Here is a 24,604-nt window from a genome sequence, read left to right as displayed (position 1 = left end):
CAATCTGTAAACTTTGCGAGGACTTTGTAACTATGAAATAACCTGCATTGATAAACAACACTGGTTATAAACAAATAAACTCTTGATGGCCTAATTTAAACACTGTCAAAAAACAAGCTTATGACTTTTATTACATTGTGTCAAGCCAAAATGAAATTTATTAATTCTGTCTTCAAGTATGTACAGTTTTTTTTTTTAGAGTATCGGTCTGACAAGGTCAGGAAAGTGCTGGGAAAACACAGCAGGCAAAGCAATCATACATGGAGCTTTTGCTGCAAGCATTAAAGCGAATAACGATGGAAGCTACGGTTTAAAGCACAAAAACAAACTGCATAGGAAATGTTCTCAAACACAATCTATGTCATCTTTGAACGAATATTGATTCAGAGACAAATATTCACTTTCAAAGCATTGTGATACAGTGCAAACAAGAAATGACTTTAAAGGGACACCAGTGAATTTATATATCAATCTAAATATTCAACATAAGGAGCTCCACTTGGTCTGTTTTTATTATAACTAATATATGACCCTGAAAACAGGTGAACTAAATTAAAATGCTGGATGGGATCTTTTATGTTGTTATATATTTAGCTGCTAGTATTTCTTGAGCTGTCCAAGAATAATTAGACCTTGGCTGAATTATTCTGTTTTTTTTTTTTCATAAAACCTCTCTGTTTTGTGCCTCTACTGGAAACCAATCCTTCCAATATCAATTAGATTAAAATACCCGTTTAGGCAGGGGTTGTATTTTCCAGAGAGGATTTGTGTGTCAGTATATTACCTGCACTAAAATTAACACACACTGGGTTTTGAGTATGTGCTTCACACACCACCATTCTGATTAATTACAGAAGAGGTCAGTTTGGCTGTTTGTTTGTTTTTTTTTGTGTTTGTTTTTTGTGAACAGAGAAAATAGTGTGTTATGCTATGACAGGCTGTTTATTTAAATCACTCAAGCTGCTCGACGGCATTAGGAGAATCTTGGGGTTTCGCATCCTCTCCACAGACACAATCTGGGGATTAAACCATCAACCTTATTTAATTGCATGAGCTTCCTGTGATTGGCTGAAATATGTTTGTCCTCAGCAGCACACTGCCGATCCTGTGCATGAATCACATTTACCATCTGAAACAGTCACTGTTTTTAAATATCTCATGCAGCAAATAATCTAATATATAACTTTAATTTCTGTCTGCAGGCAGCATGGAGCAGTGTTTCGGTTACAGACTCTTTATTACTCGTTTTGTATTTTAGAAACACATTAAATTAATGGTGAATTATTCTAAGAGAGATGCTGAGAGTTGCACTGACGAAATGTTTCAAGTTTGCTTTTCAGCCCATGAAAGACTAAAACATGAAAACTCCTGCGAGAACTCCAAGACGGTGTGAGGACAGCATCATCTCACAGATGTGATTTTAAAACCTACACAAAGTACAAATGACATGTGGAACAGATTCTCAACAATTCATTCACATTCTTCATGTTCCTCTAACAATGTCAGATCATTCGCGTTGACCAAACAACCAACCCACCACTCAGTAATCTCTTAAAAACCACAAAGGCAACAATATGTAAAGCTACAGATTGCATTAGTTGAGGTATGGGATGATTATGGTTTTAACTCTTATGCTGAGTCCTTTAGCCATCCTTGTCACACAGAATCAAAGCTTGTTTCTGCTTGCAACATCTTCCTGTAGCGCACCACATCAACCTGTGCACATTCAGTATCAGTGTGTTCATGCAGGCTGCAGAGTGCAGGTGGCCGAGCGATCCCACAAGAACAGGACTTCAGTGATCAAGGAACAACTTACAGTAAATATATTCTAGAATTTAGTTTAAATCGTTATTTTCTTTACAATCTCTGATATTTAACAAACTACAACACCAGATTGTGATGTTTAGGTATGTGTTGCTTCTAAATCAAACATGTTTTAATCCACATTCAGTATTCAAATTACATAATTTACCTACTAATGTGAAAGCATATATAGAATATTCAGTGTCTGCTTTGAATCTAAATGCTTTTCCCCAGAAAATGGAAACTGCTATTCAAGGCACTCTCACAGGTGATTGTTGTCACCTGAAGATAAAGTTCAAGTTCATTCAAATCTCTTAAAGATATTTCAAGCGCTTGTGCTGGAAGCATTTCATCGATGAAGAATGAAACCTATCCTTGGACTGAGAGAAGGGGGGGGGAGAGAGAGAGAGAGTAAAGCGACCGGCCCTACTGACCAGGATATCAAGTCTTCACAGTGATGGCATGATGGCGGCGAATAAGGTGTTGCTTTAAGACACGTAGTTGCAGCACCAACCTATGGATTATCTAATGGTAACTGTACAATAACGGGAGCTATGTACAAACTAACAAGAATTCATATATACACACGGCAGCTTGTATATAGAGTCGATATGAGCAACGCAAACATCAACTATTAACATGAACTTAGCAAGAACAGTACATTATGAACTTTAAGTGAGTGGTAATGTACATATACAACGGCAAAAATCTGTACTTTGAAGCCGTATTGGGCTTATTTATACTTTAAAAGTACTATTATTATTAGACTGCTGTCAAAGACTACGTACTGTAATATGGACATGAGGTATGTTGATGTAAATGGAAAGAAATAGCATAAAACTTAAGAATAGAGATGATTATATACACATGATTACATATATGCTGGTTGAATATATACAGCATATGCACATAAGATTGATTAGAACTATAACGAGAGCTCTTTTTGGTAACAGAATTGGAAGACACAATGCTACTGGGATTAGAGAGTCCTGGCCTTGGGGTCAGCTGGTTGATACGACGGCGCGGGGACGGGGCAGTGGGGATCCTGGGCTGCGGCGGGCATGTCAGGGAAGGCAAAGACTGACGGGAGGGGAAAGAGCAGCCCGGGCCAAGGGCTGACGGGAAGAGGTGAGGACAAGGCCTGGAACGGAGCCGGGGAGCACAGCTGATAACTGGGATGGGGCCCTGCAGAGGGCCTGGCTACCACCGTCGTACCAGGGCTGTCAGGCCATGACAGGGGCGCGCTGTTCCCCTCTGAACCGGGAGCTGTCCATGATGGCATCTAAAATGTTGACACAACACAAGATAAACAGGACACAGAGCAGTTCTCCAGTGAGACTCAACAGCTGTTGGCTGAAATCATACGATCAGCAGAGATCAGAGAGGCAGTACGCACTAATAATCATTCAATCACAGTGTGCGTCACCTGAGAAAATAAAAACCACACTCTCTTATGGCTGACCATACAGTAGTGGAGGCTTAACCTACTAGCTATGGACTTATTACTTATACACTTATTTCAAATGTGAATTTCATGTTTCTTTTTTTTTTTTTTTCATTACAACCTTTGTACTATTTTGACAATTGTATATGTGAATACATGCTATTGAAAATGTATATATTCATGAATGGATACCATGTGCCACTAGAGGGAGCTCACATACCATTGTTGGTATACATACAGCAACAGGGTTATATAATTGGGTGCATATGCTACACTTGATATCCAGTAATTACAGAAAATCACTTTCCCAGGGGTCAGGAGGTCAGTGCTAATGCCTTACACTGAGAACAGAAAAGATTCAGGTCCAGCTGGGGATTTTTTTCTGTATAGATTTTTAATGTTACCTCCACAGGATTACGTCTATAAAAATATCACTTATTCTTATAGATAATTTTTTCAGTGGAACTCTTATTTTGGAGTTTGAGGTGACATTATGCAAAAATAAATAGAGGAATACTTAAATATTTAGTCATCCTTAAATTATAATACATGCATCCTATTCTATAAGACTGAAACTCACCTCTGTGTTTCTATAGAGCTGTTCTGGCGGCTCAACCTGATCACAAAGCTTCTGTCCACTGATGCTCAGAGAGTTGGTTCGCGGTCGGTGAGTGACGATCAGAACCTCCTGGGCCCAGTCATCCATGAGGCGCTGTAAGTCTTCGGCCAGGTTGCTTTCCAGGGCACTCATGGGCGTGCCACTGTGCGTGCCTCTCTTGTTGTTGCTGTTATTTGCCTGTGCCTGGGCCAGGCCGATCACTGGCTGGTGGGGAGAAGGTGCGACTCCACTCGGCAGCTGCTGTGGTTGATTGAAAGCTCCTGATGCTGAAGCTCCAGACCCTGACAATGCACACACACACACACACACACACACACACACACACACACACACACACACACACACAGGCGTCAAGGTGCCGTGTTTGACCAGATCATCAGACGTACAGATGAGAAACTGTGATTGCACATACTACTGCCTCGCTCTTTGCCCAGACACAAACGCTTCAGAGTTGACCCTGTGAGAGACAAAAACTGATCTTATTCACAAGAGCAGCTAAAAACATCTACCGAATTCTGCCAAAAAAAAAGAAAAAAAGAAAAAAAAGGCTAATATACATACAAACCACATGAAAAAAAAGAAAGCCAGCAGTCATTTAAAACAGCTCAGTTCATATATTAGAACTTCATGCAGGTGGCCCAGCTGAGGCCATGTCAAGATGCAGCAGCAGGATTATCAAAGAGCCAAAAATAACAAACAGAAAATATACTTTACAGAAGAGTGGGATGCATGTGACATGCAGATATTGATTTCCTATTAATACAGGGTGGATATGCTGGCAAAAGTGGCCATGTTATAAGATGAACAAAGAGTCGATATCTGTTATAATGTTAAGTAATGATCATTACAATTCAGATGAACCTTGATTATTCAAACCTTATACTTCAAAACTGAGACAAATAGTTGTTGTTTTTTTAAATCCTAAACAATAAAGTTATATCTGAACAATTCTATCAACCTATAATTTAAGAGGAATTGATGTGGATTGATTAATCACATATAGAGAAGTTTTTTTTAACACTACAATAAAACCCAAAACATTTCAATTGGTCTACTTGTTCAGCCAAACATTCCTCCACTGGGGTTTGAATAAACAATACACTTCTGTTAGAGAAAGGCTGCAGTACAGTAGGTGGCAAAGTAACATTAATGAGACAAAGCAGCAGGAAATTCCAGCACTAAAGTTTGGTGAAGATAGACAAAACATATCTGTGAGCTAAAACAAGACAAGTAGAAACTTGAAAAACAAAAACGTGAAGCTATATGGGAAAAGAAGAGATACAAACAGATAGACAAAGACACAGGCCCACTGAGAAATCTAGCTCGTGGCTTGCTACTGGATTTATAGGTGACTCTCTCAGATGGTTGAGGGTAATTAGACCAGCCTGCAGAGGAGCAGAACCAGGGGAAGAAGATTACAGAGTGAGTAAAGTACACACTGAAATACCCTGTTTCTTTAAGTTAACACTAATAGACTAAAACTAGATCTCAAGAGTATCTTCTAGTAATCAGATAAATCAAAGTGTTCACTCTCTGGTATGAGCAAAGACATTCTTGAACTGTGCTGCTTGGCAGTACCTTGTCCGGGAGGAGCTTGGGTTCCGGCGCCATCTCCATGCAGTCCAGTGTAAATATTATCAGAAGACAGAGAGCCCTTGAGGGAGCAGGGCTGCTGAGTCTGCACCGGCTCCGTGGAGCTGGGAAGGTGGCTGGTGCATGAGCGCGCTCTGCTGTGCGTGGGGAAAGGACCTTTGGCCGGAGAGCCATTTAAACTCACTGTGGGCTCACCTGCACCAGTAGCAGCACCTAAACACACACAAACACACACACACGTGTAAGAAACATGGCTTCTCCTCTTCCTACTTAACTTAGATTCTTTTTCTTTTTCAACTCACTGTTTCTGCTGGAGTCACTGGTTTTGGTTGTGACATTTCTGAACTGCTGAACCAACGGGCTGAGAAGTTTGCCCGGCTTCAGTCTGTGCTTGCTGGACCTCTTCCTCCGGCCGGCGTGCGGCGCAGTGTGTGACAGGCCCAGGCCAGGAGGAGGAGGTTTGCCGAGCCTGCGATACAGCAGCTCCACTTCCCCCCGCTGATGGGCCTGCAGCTCTGAGATCTCCCTCAGATGTCTGAGCGAGCAAAGAAAAGTACATGCAGCACAATCACAGAGAAACTGCCAGCATATTTGCACGCAATACAAAAGACGGCTTACTTCTCCCTGAGTCTCTGCAGTTCCCTCTTGATATCGGAATCCTCCATCTCCGAGTCATTGTCGCTGCTGGCGTAGGCAGAGCCGTGCACGCCTCCTCCGTGCCTGCTCGGCGAGTCAGAGCTCTGCACGCTGCTGCTGCGGCCGGAGCGGCGGAGGAAGGCCACCGCCCTCTTCATGAGGTCGCTTCCTCTGCGCTCGGAGCGGGAGTGCTGGGACGGGGTGGCGTGGGCCAGCTTGGCAGGGCTGCTCTCCGCCCCGGAGTCTGAGGATAGGAAGCGAGCGTGGACCGTGACGTCCACGGGAACCGAGGCGGAGGTCACGGCGCGAGGCAGGGAGCCCCGCTTGGCCATGGAGGGAGGCGTGTCCAGGTAGAAATCGGGCGGGGCGGAATAGCGGCTGCAGCGTGTCCTCTGGGTGATGTCGTCTTCGGTGCTCACCACGGAGAAACGGCCGATCGTGGTTGAGGTGGCCATGGCCTCGGGGTGAGCGTGGTCACCGTTATATCCAGCAGGGTGAGCCGGAGAGGCGGCGCTGCTCCAGCTCCTCTGCTTCACGTCTCGCCTGTTGGCAACTTCAGGAGGAACGGACATGATCTGCCAGGAGCAAAGAAGCGACTGAGCAGCTGTGTGGCATCGTGACGGCATCAGAGTGGATTTTGAGGAGAAACTATAACCTCAGACCTTAAATCGACCTCGAGTACCGGAGCAGGAAATAGAGTGAGGAACATTTCTTCTGGACAAGGAAGCTGCAGGGCGATAACAAATGACGCAGCAACAATTTCTAACTGCACAATTCCACACCGAAACAAAATCAGTCGATCAGTAAAAGGTTTAAAAGGTAAACTCACAGCAGTATTCCAAAGTACTTTACACTGAGCAGAGAATACTGCACTTACCACACACAGCTGAGTCACTCAGTGTGCTCAAACTATCCATTCGTTCTGGAATTTGAGGCTGAGAATAAAAAAGATGGAGACATTAGAAAACTACTGAGAAATCAGAAGGTACAGGATAACGGTCCTTATAATCGTGCAAAATATAAAACACAATCTGAAAAGCCAGCAGCATTTGCTCTGCTATATTTACCAGCTGTTCTCCTCCTCTGTAGCGGCCCTCTCCTATTGGCCCCGGCGTGCTGTTCCCGGACCCCCCGGTGGCGCTGTCTGGACCAGGAGGAGACTGGATGTATTCTGTGCCGGATCCTGGTGTTTCTGCAGAACTGCCGGACGGATACATGGGAGCGTATTCCTGATAGAGCAGATTCCTTAACTTTTCATCCAGAGTCTTTATGGTGCTGTCCACGAAGCCTCCGCGGCCGATCCGCCCTTCCCCGTCGGACTCCGTGGGGCCCACGGCGTGCTGCGATGGCGCCGGGCTTTGGGGCAGTGAGGGCACTTTAGTGCCTCCCACGGTAGAAAAGGGCTGGTGAAGCACTACGGGCTGCTGCGGTCGCTCGCCGCGCGCGGCGGGAGCATAGGAGACGGATGGCTGGTCTTTGGCTGACCCGGACTCCTGAAGGGGAAGAGGAGTGAGAGGAGAGCCGCCCTGTGAAGTGCTCACATCAAGAGACAGGGGCATGACCAGAGGGCAGCAGGGCACCTCGTCAGCAATCGATGCGGGGCATGTCAGATCGGGCATCTGCTGAGATGCATGAACCGGGGAGACGGAACCCAGAGGAGACCCCTTTGAGTCTTCCACTGCAAAGGAAGCGTGTGGGGATGATGAGGGGAACGTCTGAGCTCTGGCTGGCTGGGCCTGGTGCACACTCTGCTGCAGCGAGCTGCCTGCAGGCTCCACTGACGACACCGACTGGAGAGTCGGAGGTGCAGACACGGGGGGAGACAGGGTGGCGAGGAGGAGCGGATCTGTGTTGGACATGATCGGAGGACTGCAGAACCCATACACGTCATAGGAGAAGCCTCCACTCCCACCAGACATCGTAGAGGAGGATCCATTTTCAGCTAAAGGATTTAAAAAATAATGAAGATGAGCAAAAAAATACCACAAATTTAAGTTGTTATGTGTTCATGATGCCACAAGGTGGAGCTGTTCTAATAGGTGTCCAGATCTGCTGATACTGCTGAAAAGAAGCAAAGTCACCTCTGGATGTAGGCGGCCTTGCTGTGCTCATGTCAGAAGGCTGCGTGGCGGCTGAGCTTCCAGGTGACTGTGTTGCCGTCCCATCGGAGGCAGTCTCCTGACTAGACGTGGGCGTCTCCTCGACCGGGCAGATTATGAACCATCTCTTTCCTGTGTGCAGGACTGCAAATCAAATTTAGTGTGAATACTGGAGTTGTTCATGCCATGTCATAGAAATCAAAGCTACAAATATAAATGAGTTATCGGACATACAAATAAGGTGCATTAGAAAAGATGCAGCTTTACCATTTTGTTGGTAGACAGGTTGCTGTGCTCCAGACTGCTGATTCTACAGAGAAAAGCACAAATAGGAGCTAAGTTTAGGTACTACTTGCTTTGCAATTATGCAGGCATTAATTCATTTGTCTCTGTTCATGTCTATATCTATATATAAACATTTATGGTGGATTTCAGGCAAGTTTTCAACTCTGTATTACCTCTCCTGCCAGCCCTTCAGACATCTGGCCTTGTAGTGGACTACAACTCAAAGCCGAGTCTCTTTCCCCCTCCAAGTCTTCACTCAGCATGTCTTCAGCTTTGTCCACGATATCCTTGAGTTGGTCTATAAATATTTCCTTCTCCAGTGGAAGAATGAAGCCATTTTCCACCTGCAGAAATAGTTTTATCACCGTTTAAAATTGATGACATGAAAACACTGCGTGAGGCAAAAACACTGAATTGTAAAAAGCGGTGCTGACCATGTAAGTGGCGATTTCTTCCGGGGCATCTCCATCCAGATCGAACTTGAATGTCACCATTTTGTGATTGTGAGTCTCCAGCTGGCATTCGACCATTTTATCGCCAGTGTTGCAAACCTGTGAAGGAAGGAAGTGACATGTTGCCAACTGAACTTTAAAGGTATCTGCAACCGTAAATGCCACTTTTACCATAATGAGGCCATGACTCACATTCAGCATGCTCAGTTTGGGTTTGCTGGTCTTTTCTTGCCTGGAACGTGTTCGTGCAGATTTGCGATGGTGTTTCCTGGGTTTTCCATCCCCCTTGCCTCCACTAGCCAAGCTATCGTAGCCATCGCTTGTTTCTTTACCAGATGCTACATCAGAGTTCACACTGCAGAGGAAAAAAAACCAAAACACTTTGTCATCCTGTGGCTGGAAGCAGACGTGGTCTTCCAAACTACTCACAAAAGATTCAGGATGTTTGACTTTTAGGTGAAATTTCAGGGTGCACTGTTCAATGTTTCAATACTTTTTGCACAACCTGCTGTTCTCTAAGAAGACGCTTGATGGAAAAACTCACAACAGGAGTTTTGAGCCATAAATCGACCAGTAATATCCTGTTTCAATTAGAACTGGTATTTAAACAGTCTTCTTCATCATGCTGTCCACATTTTTACATGATGAGATCAAGACGATGCTCAACAACTGATCAACAATACCTCACACCTACCAGGATTCAAACAGGATGTCTTCAGATGGAAGTTAGAGAAGCTGATAATTTTTTCTTGTTTTATATCCTCCACTATTGTTGTTTTGTTTCAAATAAACAGTTTGAAACTACTTAAATGTTCTGCTTTCACGATATAACTGAGGCAAGGACTTTTTTTATGTTTTCCATAAATTTCACCTAAAGGCCTTTTACCCCTAACTTTCAGTGTTGAATAGAGAAGAGAGGGACCAACAAAACAGAAAAAGCTGGAAATTGCTGAAAAGTTGGATACAGACCTGTCATATGCATAACTAGGTAAAGATGTTGGTTTGTCCCGATGCACATCCTGCAGAAGGAAAAATGGCAAAAATCGGGCTCAAATACAAGTTTTATTTTACATGAAAAGGACTGTTGTCAAAAATATAAAACACACAAGCTTTTTTCTTCCTACCTCCAAACAAGGTTCCTGCTGAAGGGTGCTGGATGTGGTTTCCAGATTCAGTTGTGCTGTGGTCAGGTTGGCACACTCCGGTAATGAGACCGCTGTGTGGATGCCAGCAGGCTGCAGAGGCGGAGCTGCGGCAGAGACGGGAGCAGCGGCTGCAGGCTGGACTGCTGCCGGCAGACCGACAGACGCTGAACCAGACGCTAAACCTGCGACTGAGATTTGTGGTTTTCCCACAACTGAAGGTGTGTCAGAGCTCAAAGAGGAGACTTTTGTTAGTTCTAAAGTGGCAGCGGACGTAGATACCGGTGCTGAGTGTGGAGAATGTGATGTGGTTGGAACTTGAATTGGAACTGGAGTTGGGGCTTTAAGGGAGGGTGTTGGAGTTTGAGTGACAGTTCCAACTTGAGCTGACACAGGAACTGCATCTTGTGCTCGTACCGGAGCTTGAGTTTGTGCTGGGCCTTGAGTTTCAACTTGCGCTATAGCTGAGACGGAGGCAGAGGCTGGATCGAGGACGGACACTGTGGGAGCAATTGTAAAGTCTGGGCCAGCTGCTGTAGCTTCTGTATCTGCTTTACTTCCCCAGAGAGGAGTCTGAACAGGAGCCAAAAGCTGAGCGTCTCCTAAAGTCCCATGTGGAGCAATGGCCTGTATGAAAAAAACAACAACAACAAACAAACAAACAAAAGAAAGCACATTTAGGGAATTATTGAATATTTAATTCAAGCATTATTCACCTCTGAATCCCCAAATGCATGCCCTGCATGCAGCACACCAACAGTTTAGACACACTAACACCTCACTGTTACAGATCTCCCCTGACCCAACCATCACAGTTAGAACTGAGGCAAATATTCACCTGGACAGGCAGCTCAGCAAGTTCCTGCTCAGGGTTGAGGGTAGGGTATGGGGTGGGTTGTACCTGAGAGAGGGGTAAGTGATGGGTGGGATGGAAGCCAAGGCTGGACTGACACGTGGGGGGGCCGCCCTGCTGCAGGGGCACCACAGGGGGCATGGTCATGACCAGAAGGGGGATCGGGAGTGCCATGCTCGGCACATGCTGAGGCGTGGACAGAGGGGTCTGGGGGCTGCCAAGACTTGGTACAGAGGGCAACGCGGCGTGAGGGGTCAGAGGAAGAGAGTAATGGCGTGGCGAGGGTGAGTAGTAGGAGCTAGACATAGGAGGGTCACTGCTGCTGTAGGCAGACGACAGAGGAGATGGGGAGACTGGACGGGGCCTGAGGCCCCCTGTTTGAACAACTGCGTATGGTGAGGAAAACTGGGAAAGAAAAAGGGAAAATGATGTAAAAGAAACAAAGACAACCAGTTGATAGACATAACAATCAAGCAGGCCCCTTTATTACTTAACCTGGTGATCTCTCCTAACCATGTGCCAAATTTGATTCTTGGGTACTTCTTGCATTTCTAATGGTGTCATAACACACCTGTGTGGTGATCTGCAGGGGCAGGAGTTGGGGAGGAGCACTGGAGACTGACTGTGGGAAACTGGTAGATGTGTCAGGAGGACTCAGGTGGGATGCAGGCTGGTCAGCAGATAACAGCTAAAGAAGGAAATCAAACATTTGATTGAGGATGTGAATACGGAATTGGAAATACGAACGACCTCTACATTTAACCGAATCTCTACTTCGATATAAGCGAGCTGTGAGGCTGGCAGACTCAAAGATTCTGTTGTTTTGTGTGCGTTTTTAGGGGATTGCGCTACCTGGGGCAGGAAAGCAGCTGGTTGGAGATGGCACTACAGGGAGAGGGAGAAACAAATGGGAAGGAAACACAAGCCACATGAATAGCCATTCACATACACACACATAGATATACAGAACATTTACTGTGAAGGGGGGGGAGGGTCAGATGCATTTTTTTTAACCCAACTCATGCACAACATTAACAATAGTGTTTCTAGGTGACAAGTGCCAGTGAGTAACAATATATTTGAAAAATTAATTTCTAAACACACTACACAAACTTTTTCTTTTTTCTGTGGCTCAGACCAGATGATGAGTGGATCTGCCACGATGAGCAGCATGCAGTACCTGTTCCTGGCTGGGCTGGGCCGTCAGCTGGGTCTGGAGAGGCGGGGCTGCAGCCGGGTAACTCTGCGCCGCCTGTCTGCTCTGGTGCGCTGCAGGGCCCGGTGTCGCTGGAGCAGAGACTGTCTGTGAGAAACACACGAAAAACATCAAACGTGTTTAACTCTGTTGTTCAAATGTAAAATCAGTTGGACTAAAGAAGCTGATAAAGCATTGATCTCTAGTATGAAAGCACACAGATGCATTTTTAGGAAGGTTCAAAGGAAAAGAGGAAGTTGCAGTAGGGATCTATCATAATCTAATATTGTAAAAAGATTGTGCAAAATCCTCTTCTTAAAACTGCACAGACACTGTAGATTAAGCCAGGGTTGTTCACGTATATGGTCAAGTGCAGCAGGGTGAATAAGGAAAGGAAAGATACAGCCGGCTGCTTCTATATCAGGGTATTAGCCTACATAGAGTCTTCTTCTCTGACCTACCAGTGGGTCTGTCACGCCTTTGCTGTAATGTGGTGATAACAGCAGGTCCCTGTCCAGTGTTGGGCTAACGAGAAATGGGACATCCCGGCTCTGACTCCTGTCTATATGCTCAGTCAGCGAGGAACCGGAATCTTCAACCTCTCTATGCAAGGACTTACTAACAATCCCTCTATCAGAGAGCGTGGGCGAGCTGGTCCTGCGACTGACTATGTGATGGAGGCAGTAGTTGAGCAGAGTGAGATCTCTGCCGTCGCACAGACTCTGTGGGAGCGCGTTTCTGGAGGAGGGTGACGGACGTGAGGGAGAGGTCTCCAGAGACGGCGGACTGTTTGACGATGGAGAGGGCGAGGCCAAATGAGCAGGCAGAGTGACGGGAGGACACCCCGACGGTGGGGGGGACGAGGCCGAGCTCGATTTGGGGGCAGGTGTAAAGAGCGCCGACGTGGCAAAAGTGCGTTTGGGCGTGTGTCCCAGTGAGCCGCCTCCCTTTGTCCGGTCCCTGAGGAGGAGAGACATGCAGGCCTTGCAGTGGGGCTGCGGGCTCCGCGGGACACTCAGACGGTGCTCTAAAGGAGCTCGTAAATTCGGGGGAAAGCGAGGTGAATGGAAATGACTTGCTAAGTCATGACGGTGCTGAAGGGAGGGCGAGGCGTGGGACGGCACCGAGGGATTCTGGGCCGGGTTCGAGCACTGGTAATCGGTAGCATGCACTGAACTCTCTGTGCTGTTTACGGAGGGCAGATCCTGCAGAGGACACAGCGAAGCCACTGTCTGAGTGAGCGAGTGTGTCCTGCACTGGAACGTCTCCACCAAGGAGGCGCTGCCACGCCTCAGACACATCGTGCTCTCGGTGATGAGCAGGTTCTCTTGGCAGAGAAAAGGATCGCTGTAGTGACGCTGAGCGCGTGTAAATTAAAAGAAAAGAAATGTTACTTCAGAAAACTAAATAAAACCAATGACACATTCCTGAGCAGAGAACAGTGTGTGTACTCACGGTCTGACACTGATAAGGCCCCTGCTGCGGCTCTGCTCCAGGCTGCTGGTAGGCCCCGGGGTGGAGCTGCCCCGCGGCCTGCTGGTACGCCCCCTGCTGTAACTGTGTAGCTGCTTGTGTGTAGTTTTCGTGCGTCGTCTGAGCGGCGGGCGGCTGGTAGGGTCCCTGGTGCAGCTGAGGGTCGCACTGTGCAGGAGGACTGTAGATTATCTGCGCGGTAGAAATAGGCTCCGGAAGTGAGTGGTAGGGGCCGTTCTGCTGATTGTTCAGTTCGTCTAACTGCATCGTGTTGCCCAGTCCACCGTCGGCTGCAACAACAGCAGAGAAGACATTGTTATTCAGAGTGACGCTCTCTGCAACGGGGACAGACGCTACGCAAAGGACAGGGAGCAAAAGAGAAGACAAAGCAGCATCTCATTAAAGTAGAAACATCTGATTTAATCCGGTTTAATTTAGGGTTTCAAAAAAAGTAAAGAATTTTCCTTTGTTTTTACATTTTTACAGCTCTTAATTTTAATGGTCGTGCTTATACTACTGCTTTTAGAAAAAGTCACAATGAAATGTCAAAACTTTCATCAGGGAAATCAGTGGTGACAGAATAAGATATAAGATTAACTGCTGTTTTAGAAAAATAATAATTAATAATTTGTAACAATCACTTTTCTCCAGACATACTGAATTTGTTGAAAGTGTGCTGGAGATTAATTAAAATAAAATTAAAAATACCTTTAATGCAGAAACACAAGTAAAACAACAGTTGCAGATACATACATACACACATTTTATATACACACACACACATATACATATATATATATATATATATATATATATATATATATATATATATATATATATGTATAAAAAGACCTATCATATTTCAATTTAAGATCTTCTAACAAGCACAGGAAGAGATTTTTTTTTTAATTGACAATGGATTCCAACAGTGATTACCTCTAATATCTTATAGCATGAAAATGATTACAGTCAACCAGCAATCACTCATTGACACTGGACAAAATATGCAGCATGAATGTTTGGCAGAAGCTGCAATGCAGTTTCAGCTTTGTGAGGTTCCCTCCCCTTTACACCCTGAAATAATGTGATACACGACATAATGTGAAATGTCAGACAACAGCTGATTCAACAAAGGTGTGTGGTCTCACATGTGGCAGACGTCACTGGCACTGTACAGGTCAGAGTCTGCTGCTCGCCGTCCTGATCCTCGTAATCTGTGGCGGCGAGCGTGGATATCTGTGTTCCGCCGGCGCCGGGCACCTGCAGTAAGTTCTGCTGTATCTTCTTCACAGCGACGTCACCGTTTCCATTTGATGAAACGGTACGCCCCCGTCTCCATTTGATCAGAGCAACGCGGTCTCGGATGGACTTCCCAACTATCTTCACGTCACTATCCAGGAAAAAACCAGATTCCACCTGAAAACACAGGTCAGAAACTCTCAGAATGAAATATGTCAGGGTTGTAACACCTTATTGAAGAAATCAATTAATCCATGTTCTTGTTCTCTCACGTTAACATAGAGAAGCAGAGACCAGGTGACCAGTTACTCCAGTTTCAATCAATACAGTGCATTCTTAAAGCCGACCATCATGCACCACTGACCGACTCATGTCTGCATCAGAACTCGTTATCAGAGCTCAGGAATGTTAATGAAGACAAATATCAATGAGTCACAATGCAGACTCCAAATTTAATACAGTTACAACACATCGCCTCAAGGTGGCAAACTGCAAGATCAGCATCACATATTGCATTTAGAGTTGTTGAGATTGACCTGGTATTTGGATCTAGAAGATTAAATATGTTACTTGTATTACAAGCTTGAAGACTATTTTTCTCAGACAGTTTTCCGATAGTCTTTCCTAATTGCTGAAGCTTTGCTTATATTTACTTTTAAAAGTTTGCTGATCTTAAACACAACCATGTTTCTCTTTTTATTGATGCCACTTTTTTCTATTTCCAGGATTGCTTTATATCACAACATTTCTCAGAGGAGCTGATGGCCTCACACTTAAATTAGTTTAATGTATTTCATGAAATTGTAAAATATCTGATTTTCATTATTGATTGGTTGTCTATGTTTATCTTTCTGTTTTTATTTACAATCCTGGTTTGTTTGTTTTTCTGCTTTATGAAGACTTTTTGACTGAACACTGCAGTGGAATTGATAAATTATTAAATCGCATTATATGCAGAGGTGTTGCTGTGATCATGACAAAGTTTACATTTTCTTACTGGCTGAATTTGAGAGTTTTATAATCTGCTTTCATTCATTTAAACAGACAATAAAAAGAGACTATTCTCCATGATGAAGAGAAAGCTGTTGTAGGATGGAGGACATAGAGTGCGGTCGATAAAGCAATAAAATAAATACGAAGTATCAACAGTGATTGTCTACATTCAGTAAAATATCTTTTCTTACCATTTCTTGAGCAACAACTTCTGGGATCTCGTTCACCAGGTCGAAGGTAAACTCGATGGCGCCGGTGTCTTTGTATTTCCCCTTCAGCTTTTTGGGATCCTCGACCCAGAGCTTGAGAGCGATCGTTGCTTTCTTCCCATCGTCGTCCTCGTTGAGCTCGACCCTCACGCCTGTGTCCTCTGCAAAGAAGGCGTGATTCAGGAGGTCCTTGATGGAGAACCTGCATGAGACACACAAGCACCACCTCAGAATTGGGCGCTGTCGTGGCGGAGCCTAATGATGCACAACCGAGAGCCAAATAGTGGCGTTAACGTCACCCTGCTGGAGGAGAAAACAAAACATCGCAACGCTCAGATGAGGGCGAGCTTCTGTTGGCATACAAACGGATTGGTCCACTTACCTTTCCTCCCACCTGTGACAGATACACTCGCCGATTATTTCCTTGATTTCTGGGTCACTGACTTTGCTGTAGCTGGCAGGTTTCACCCCCTGAAAAGCAATCATGAAGTGGCACACTGAAAACAGCAGCAATCAGAGCATGACTGGATAATACAGGACACTCGTTCTGTCTGGAAAAACAAAAAGAAAAAAGTGCTAATGAAACACTGCAGAAAATTTACTTTCAAAATAAAGTCCTACAAAAAAAATGACAAATTATTCTTTACCAAACTCTTTCATAAAAAATGAAAAGTAGCATAGTTTTGTTCTCCTTCAGGTATGAACTGAATTGTTACTATAAAGAGTAATAGTTTCAATATTTAATGTTTTTAATACATTAGGAAAGTAATGTGTTGTGAATGTATGTCATTCACACTGACAATTTTTAAGCTGTAAATTTCATGGTGATTGAAATGAATGATGAGAGACGAGTTGCAACTGTTTGATTCCCATAAGGAATCAGAAATAGTAAAGTGTCTACAGTTCCAACAGTCAAATGTCATAAAAACAACGTGCAGAGCTTTAAACGTGAACTCACGCTGGTGACTTTGCGGTAAATCTGAGCGGCGTTCTGACACTCGGAGTAGGGGTACTCTGAAGTGGCCATCTCCAACATGCACATCCCGAAGGCGTAGACGTCCACGGCCTCGTCATAGTGCTCCTCGTACATCTCCGGAGCCATGAACTCCGGAGTACCTGCAGAATTGGCACAGGACAGCGTGATAAATGACGAAGTCACACGTGATCATCAGAGGTTCATTTCTATCCAGACGGATCGATGGCAGAGATACAGCGTGCCTACTAAATCATTGTTCCAGGAATCTCTAACGACTCGCATGATAATTTGAGGTTACTGTGTCCAGCTATTGATTTCATCTCTTATTTTATGATTCTATTTAAGAAAAAAAAAGAAACTGTTGTAATTTGTATTCCACAAATAAATATAATTCATTTAAAAACTTTGAAGTCATTTCAGCATGACTGCCGGTTCAAAAGTAAATTTTTAAAGAAATTAAATACTTTGTTCTCATTCCAGTCTCACTATGTTATTTCTCACCGTCATTACTCACCGATCACACTCTTAGCAAAAGAGGCCCTCTTCAGTGTGGCCAGGCCCAGATCGCCTATTTTGACGGAGCCCGTCGGTCCGGTGATGAAGATGTTGTCACACTTGAGGTCTCTGTGGATGATGGGAGGCGCCCTTGTGTGGAGGAAGTGGAGGCCTTTGAGAATCTGTCTGCACCAGCTCCTCAAAACTTTGGGCTTCATGACCTTAAAGCGCTTCAGATACCTGTGTTAAGATTTTAAAAAAGTAAGTAAGTACAGCGACAATGACACAAATGTGCTCGTGCTAGTCAATGCAAGGTAAACACATGGCCTTTTAAAACTAATTTCAGAAATAAGGTCTGTCCTCAAGCAACCTCTGTCCTTCTTAACAGCCATTTGCGTTTCGCTAATTATTACTGCTTTCATTGGGCGTAAACCAGACAAATAACCTTATATAAAACGCAAATACCTAAGAGGACAAAGCCTGGAAATAGCCCCATTCATCCCAGTGAACACAGCAAACTTCACATAATGTGAAAAAATGCTCACAAAAACACGTAAAGCACTTCCACTGCCACGCTGGCTCTTCCATTCTCAAACTAATCTCCTCATTTTGGCAGCAACAAAGAAGGAAACTTCTCATTGTGAATTCAACACTATGTTGAATAATTTGTTTTGTTAATCACCTTTTGAGGGAGAAAATTAGTTTTTAACGGGAAAATTACTTTCAAGTTTGGGTCTCCACGGTCTAATGGACTGGCTGATAATTTAAGTAAAGAGTTCAACTCTTTATCAGTTGGAGACCACATTTGGTAACTTCTACAATTCTTTCCTTAACTTTAAAACTGTCAAGACATTGAGATGGGAGTAGCATGTGCAAGATTTCTAGGAATTATAAAACTTCTGCTTCATACTTCTCATGATTAATAAAACACCACTCTGTTTGACACTACAGTATTGAAAAAAAAAAAAAAGAAAGAATAGTCTTTTTACACATCTTCAGGAGGATCACAGGAAGTGATAACAAGATAACATTTTCCAATTCAATCACTGCTTTATAAAGGGTGAAAGGACATAAACTTTTATAAATTTTTTTAGAATCATGCTCACGTTTTTAGTGTCCCTGAGGTCATTAGCTCTGTCACCAGAACAATACACTTCTTCCCTTTCAGCGGCGACTCCCAGAAGTCGTAGAAGCGCACGATGTTAGGATGCTGCAGAGCTTTTAACATCTCCGCTTCTTCTTTGAACCTCTGTCTCTCAGCTTTGGACAGTTTCCGTTCCTGAGAGAAATGGAGAAACGTAATTAATTTATGTCCTTTTGCTCATTTTTTTTTTCCTTCTCAGTACTCTGGAATTACAGAGAGGCTAAAATAGAAGTCCATATATCCAAATGTAACAAAATACCACATTCTATTAGGATCCACTGAATAATCTCCACTGTCTGATCGGATGTGAGGAAGTGTGTGTGGTGATGTTTGGAGTGAACACACCTCTGGCATTTTGAGTTGGCAAAGATGAGGGTCTGGGCATTGACTGGTTTTCATCACTGCTGTGTATAATACCTACAACACTCAAACACCGATCAAGAACGAGGAGTTTCGCTTTAAGAAAACAGACAAGTGAATGTTTCATTTAACGTGGTGCAGCAACACTGACAAATAAATGAATTATTCACATTTTTAATCCTAAAATGACTTGATGGCTGGTAAATAACACACTCTAAGAAGTGCTGGGAGGAAGTATATCTATTAAACAAAACCCAAACACATTAAAAAGAAAATCTGTCTTTGGCGCATTTACTTTGCACCATTTTTCCAGAGTTTAGTTTGTTCATCTCTAGGTGTAACAGCCTGAGTGAATCCATGTATACTGGATCAATATTTTGGCCCCTGCCTCTCCTGAACTGTTGTATAAATAGTAAAACGGCTGACAGCAAACAGACTCCACATTTCTGCTTCTCTCCGGTCAGCACAGCTGATACAACCGAACAGGCAAATCTCTGTAACGACTCCAGGTTTTCACAGTGAGGACGATTAGTGGAGAATTTAGTGTTTTCTCAAATGTCTCGGACGCAGAGTGACTTTCCATATGTCCCTTGGCGTTGATTATTGACCGATGCTGAGGAATCAGATTACATTCTCGTCCCATAGTGACCCGTGCAGTGCGCAGTCTAATGCGTCTTGCATTAGGTGCAGAGCAGCGAAGGAGCATCCTCATCTCCCCACCTGCAGTCACTCCGATTCTCAGGGAGGACGGATACATTTATGTTAGCCTCTTCTTGGTCTGCATTGCTTTATTTTCAGTGTAGGAATGAGAATTTACAGGGGGAGCATCACAGCAGGGTGTGGCAGTGCACAGTCTCCTGTCATATCTTTGCTCAGAGGAAATTAAAGGATGAAAACACATTTGGAAGCGCACGTGATGTAGTCTGTCGATAAGACGAAGCAGCAACTAATTAAATATGGGGCCACGGTTTGACTGTGTATCAACTACTACACATCTTCCAGGCTGTCCTGAGATGAACCCATTATTCTGCTCTCTGCTCTGCCTCCTGCTACAGAGGGCTGCATCAGCAACATTTACTCTCCAGACATAACTCCACAGGGCTATAAATGTAGCATTTATCATTAAGCCATAAGATAAGGCAAATATTTGTGTGCAACTCTAACATAAAAGATCTCTTAACAGTATTTTTTTTTTTTGGTTTACATTTAACAAAATGGTTTTGTTGATTTTCTGAATTCTAGGTTAATGATTCCCTTTGCAGATCTCTGACCATCTATTGGTTGAGCCGGTACCAGGCACTGTCTCACCGTCAGATCTGATTCATAAATCCTTCTGTGACTATCCACATTTTTTGCAGTGTCACTCTTAGCTGTAACCCTGAAATTCACGCAAGATATACAGACAGAGTCGCAAGGTTCCAGTTACAGAAGGTTTACATCTTTTCGTGAACAAGTCGCACTGCTATTGAAGCTCTGAAGGGCACGGCCTCGTCTCCGGGGACGGGACGGTTGAATCATCACCAGATCTCCCCTGAGAACCTGCTCACACACTGATAGAAATATGCAAACCAAACCACAAGCTGTAAAGACCGTCATGCATGATGCATGCCTTTCCTGGTATACATTAGAGCAGACATACCCCTGGTCTTTAAACTGTAGTTAATAATGTAAAAGTGTTTTAAAAATGCCCAGGTGGTTCCGTTTTATTTATGGATTTAAATCAAGACACACAGAAGCACCAAAAACTATCAATAGACTTGTAATCCTCTATATATATTCAATAAAGAGACTCTTCAAGTTACTGAAGAACCAAACAACAGCACAGAGAAATAGCAATTTCCCTGAATGGCTAAACTTGATTGGACAGTTCTTTTATTAGTTATCCCCCGGGGTTCCGTGGTGTACCTCAATTCTGCAGGAGCTGCAAGATTTAAAAAAAAAACCCACCACTTTCTTTACTCTGAAGCAGCACTAAATCAGCGAAAACATGCTGTTGATATCACAACTGTCTGAAGAGTAGAAATCTTCTATCAAAACCTGCTTTAAGCTATTCTTCTGTGAGAAAAAAAAGAACTTAGTGCAGAATAATTCATCTTCGAGACTGTGGGCAGACTGAAAGCTGAGCACATTTTTGAGCTCTGAAAGGGCAGCCGCTGTCTGCAGGTCGGTCGACAGGTTAATCTGTGCATCACATGGACAGAAACTAAACTGATCATTAGATTACCACACGTACAGATTAGTGATGCAGAAAGCTGCCGCTGCTGCTATGAAGACATAAATGTCTCAATAAATGTAAAGAAATGCATCATCTACTGAGAAAGCTTATAACTGGGTGAAAGAGTAGAATGAGCTGGAAAGAATGAGGATCATACTTGAAAACTTTTTTGTAAACTGCTAACGTCACACCTATTGCACCTGTTTTAAGAAAAGACAAAGTCATCAGGGACGGTGGGGAAGACACTATGGAAGAGTTTCTTCGTCCTATAGCTGCTATTCTGATGATAAGACTCTAAGATGTGACACAGATGCATCTAACTGCGGACTGGTTGATCAATGTTACCCAGCAGCTGCTGCGTTTCCCGTACATTATCTGACTGAGCCATGGTTAAACCGATGACTCAAAGACAATAAAGGGAATCCAATGAGCTCATGTCTAAAGCCTCATAAAATACCAGAATATGGTAGTTATAGTCTGAGATTTATTATAATTTAACAGCCTTTTTTCCCCCTCAGGGTGGCATGTTTAAAGAAATACACCCGCAGTTGGAATGAGTTGTGTTTTGGGACATTTGGGGGATTCTGCACAGACCTGGTCCCTTGGTTCTTGTTCGATCTGATTGGTGGACTCACCTGCAGTTCACACCATGCCACCTCCACCCAGGTGTCCGTGTCCAGACCTTTATAGACGGTCTTGAAGGATCCTCTTCCGAGCTCAATGTCAAACTTGAGGAACCGCCCCCCAGGCGAGGTGGACACGGCCTTCATCCCAGGCTCCTCTTCGTTTTCATCACTTCCGGCTTTACCTGTGACATCCGCGCCCCCCACCTCCGCCCGGGGCTCGCTCTCGCCCCTGTCCCCCTTCTCCTCGTCCGCGCTCGCGCTCTCCGTGGCGCTGTCTTTCAGGCCCACCTGGCTCTCCGTGCTGGAGGTCTCCTGGAGGCGCGTGCCGTGCAGGACGCGGGTCCGACTCCGGTCCACAATGGTCCTCAGGTCTATGTTGAGCACCGGGCTGCTGCTGATGAGCTCCGGCGGGTCCACCGGCTGCTCCTCGGCGTCCGACACCCACAGGCTCCGGCGGACGAACCTCTGGCGCACCAGCCCCCGGTAGTCCGTGGAGGGGTACGCGCTGGGGTCACTCGCGCCACGCAGGGCAGCGTTCTGTATGTTGACATTGTGATCCGTCCCATTCTCGTACACGGGCCTGCAGGCATTTGCATTAATGTCCGAGTCCAAATTAGGAGCCGAGGAAAACGTGGATCCGAGCGGATCTTTGCTGGAATCCTCCGCCGAATCCATCCCGGCTGGATCGTCAAACGCTCGCCGGCGACATGGTGGGGGGGTGAAGCATGCTGCTCTCCCGGCGGGGGCAGAGTTTGCAGCCTACCTGCAACGCTCTCGTGCAGTGACGCAGTTCGCGCGGCTCGGGATGCTTGGCCTTATTACGCCTCACGTTTGTTTAGGAGCCGGAACATCCCCCGCGAACCATCCAGCCGGGAGGATGCGCGTGCGTTCCTCCTCGCCACCTCCCGCCCCGGTCCACCTTGCTGCAGTACAGCTTTCCCCAGTCCAGCCTGCTGTCAGCGCCAGTCCAGCCTCGGAGCTCACCGGACACCGGATCACTTCCCTCCACACCGCGCCCGGTGGATACGGTAGAAATCCGATGCGTTCAGCGGGAGGATCACTGTCCCGCAGCGGACAGGTCGCGGTGTTTATCCCGTGCCACGCACCTTCCCCTCCTCAGACACATCACGGGATGAAGTGCGCAGCAGTCCTCCAATGTAAACACGCATCGACCCAGGCTCCAGATGATTGGCTACAAATTGGTAGCAGGTGTTCCGGGTGCAGTTCTGAGTCAGCTCCGAGGTGTGTGGCCCGAGCATAATTTCACGCAACTCCCCGCGCTTACTTTTCTCTCCGACGTGTTGACCTGGGGCAGAGGCGCTTATCAGATTATGCTCACTGCGGCACGGCGTGGTGCGGGCTGGAGCGCACACGCAGCTTCCAGCGCGTCTCCCGTCCGGCTGATGTCTTCCCGGATCCCATCTTTCTCTCTCGCCGATGTTTGGGAAAAACTGGGAATTTCACGGCACAACCCACGCCCCTAGCAACAACACGCGCCCAATAACTTGGCACGCTTTGAGGCGGCACCCTCACCCTCCCCTGAACACAGGCTGCGTGGACCACAGCGCTGTCCGCCCTCCGCGTGACGCACGGCGCCTCCGGTGGAGCGATGACTAAAGCCTACCAACCAAAAGGGGACGCTATGAGCAACCGAATGACATGTGTATCATCACCATCATCACCATCATCATCATCGTTATCATACCCACAAGGATAGAGCACAGGGTGGTTGGGGGTTGAAAATCCCTCAGCTGTGGACACATGTAATGCTTCTTCCATCGAGCTCTTTCTCAGTCAATCATTTCTGATGTATCACAGTATTGTTCATTTTCTGAACTAGACTGAACTGAAGGGATGTTTTCAAATCCTTCTTGTAAAGCAGTCAAAATCATGTCAGTAATCAGAATCCCTTAAATCATTCAATATATTGTTTAATGAATTACTTTTATAGCAACATTTCATAATTAACGATTTAGCTTAGACTCACAGGACTAAACAGCATATGTCCAAAGAATTCAAATATTTTAGTTTGACCACATTTCTCACTAAACTTTTAAGGCACACAAATTATGTCAAATACATTGGTGATGCTGAAAAGATTCTTAGGAATGGTTTAATCTCAACCTGCTTGCAGCTTTTCTCAGACACTTACAGAAATGACATGTTCTCCCTGATGATCAATTTATCGTGGGTGAGGCCTCACAATGTCTGTTCATAGTGTGAAATCATCAGTGATGGGTAAATTATGTTTAAAAAGTATAGTTACTTCTTCAGAAAAGTTATTGATTTAGTAACTGAGTTATAATATTTTAAAAATAAATAATTACAATGTGTTGCTTTAAAAAAAACTCGTTTCATCATGTCAAAGAATTTGGACCCCTCTCAAAAGAACTGTAAGATACATGTTCAATTATTCATTATAAAACGAATATTTGATTAATAAAATAGATGGACACTTGACAGAATAAATTACAAAAAAAGAAATTATACATTAATCTAAATTATTCAAATATTGTGTGATAATATGAAACAAGACATCAATCAAATCTGATTTGTAACAGTAGTTCCGTATGATGACGTCATGTAGAACGCTACTGAGAAGTTTGCAACAATGTATCAGTTTTAGATTACGTCATCATTTAAATTGACCTAGATATGCAAATGAGTAACTATGCAAATTAGATGATGAAATCATGATTGAGAACTTACCCAGCTGGCATTTTAGCATTGAGTCACTGTTGAATTAACGACAG

The 24,604-nt window shown here is 44.7% G+C and overlaps 1 protein-coding gene across 1 annotated transcript; it reads right to left on the bottom strand.

Moving 5' to 3' along the window:
* Positions 1–135: 135 nt before the first annotated feature.
* Positions 136–22,829, bottom strand: wnk2 (WNK lysine deficient protein kinase 2). The gene is made up of 29 exons (XM_030090817.1): positions 21,861–22,829; positions 18,613–18,785; positions 17,526–17,746; positions 16,994–17,151; positions 16,418–16,506; positions 16,018–16,237; positions 14,743–15,010; positions 13,577–13,884; positions 12,107–12,229; positions 11,779–11,811; positions 11,498–11,614; positions 10,912–11,331; positions 10,056–10,700; positions 9,901–9,950; positions 9,124–9,286; positions 8,914–9,030; positions 8,653–8,823; positions 8,462–8,504; positions 8,177–8,338; positions 7,163–8,037; positions 6,973–7,030; positions 6,758–6,822; positions 6,078–6,670; positions 5,762–5,994; positions 5,445–5,672; positions 5,153–5,251; positions 4,278–4,323; positions 3,828–4,146; positions 136–3,085 (listed from the first exon to the last, which is right to left on the bottom strand). The coding sequence occupies exons 1-29, from the start codon at positions 22,524–22,526 to the stop codon at positions 2,783–2,785; spliced, it is 6,966 nt and encodes a 2,321-aa protein (XP_029946677.1). The 5' UTR covers positions 22,527–22,829; the 3' UTR covers positions 136–2,782.
* Positions 22,830–24,604: the final 1,775 nt, after the last annotated feature.

This window comes from Salarias fasciatus, chromosome 5 (genome assembly GCF_902148845.1).
Source record: "Salarias fasciatus chromosome 5, fSalaFa1.1, whole genome shotgun sequence".
Taxonomy (NCBI): Eukaryota; Metazoa; Chordata; class Actinopteri; order Blenniiformes; family Blenniidae; genus Salarias; species Salarias fasciatus.
The sequence above is the reverse complement of the archived record's forward strand: the minus strand, read 5'-3'. Positions and strand labels throughout refer to the sequence as shown.

Bases quoted from the DNA above. Each gene is read 5' to 3' on its own strand.
- wnk2 (XM_030090817.1), bottom strand. From the start codon at position 22,526: ATGGATTCGGCGGAGGATTCCAGCAAAGATCCGCTCGGATCCACGTTT. The intron at 13,885-14,742 runs GTGAGACCACAC...CTGTTGTTGCAG, and splicing joins GCCAGTGACGTCTGCCACAT to CCGACGGTGGACTGGGCAAC. The intron at 3,086-3,827 runs GTGAGTTTCAGT...TCAACATTTTAG, and splicing joins AGCTCTATAGAAACACAGAG to ATGCCATCATGGACAGCTCC.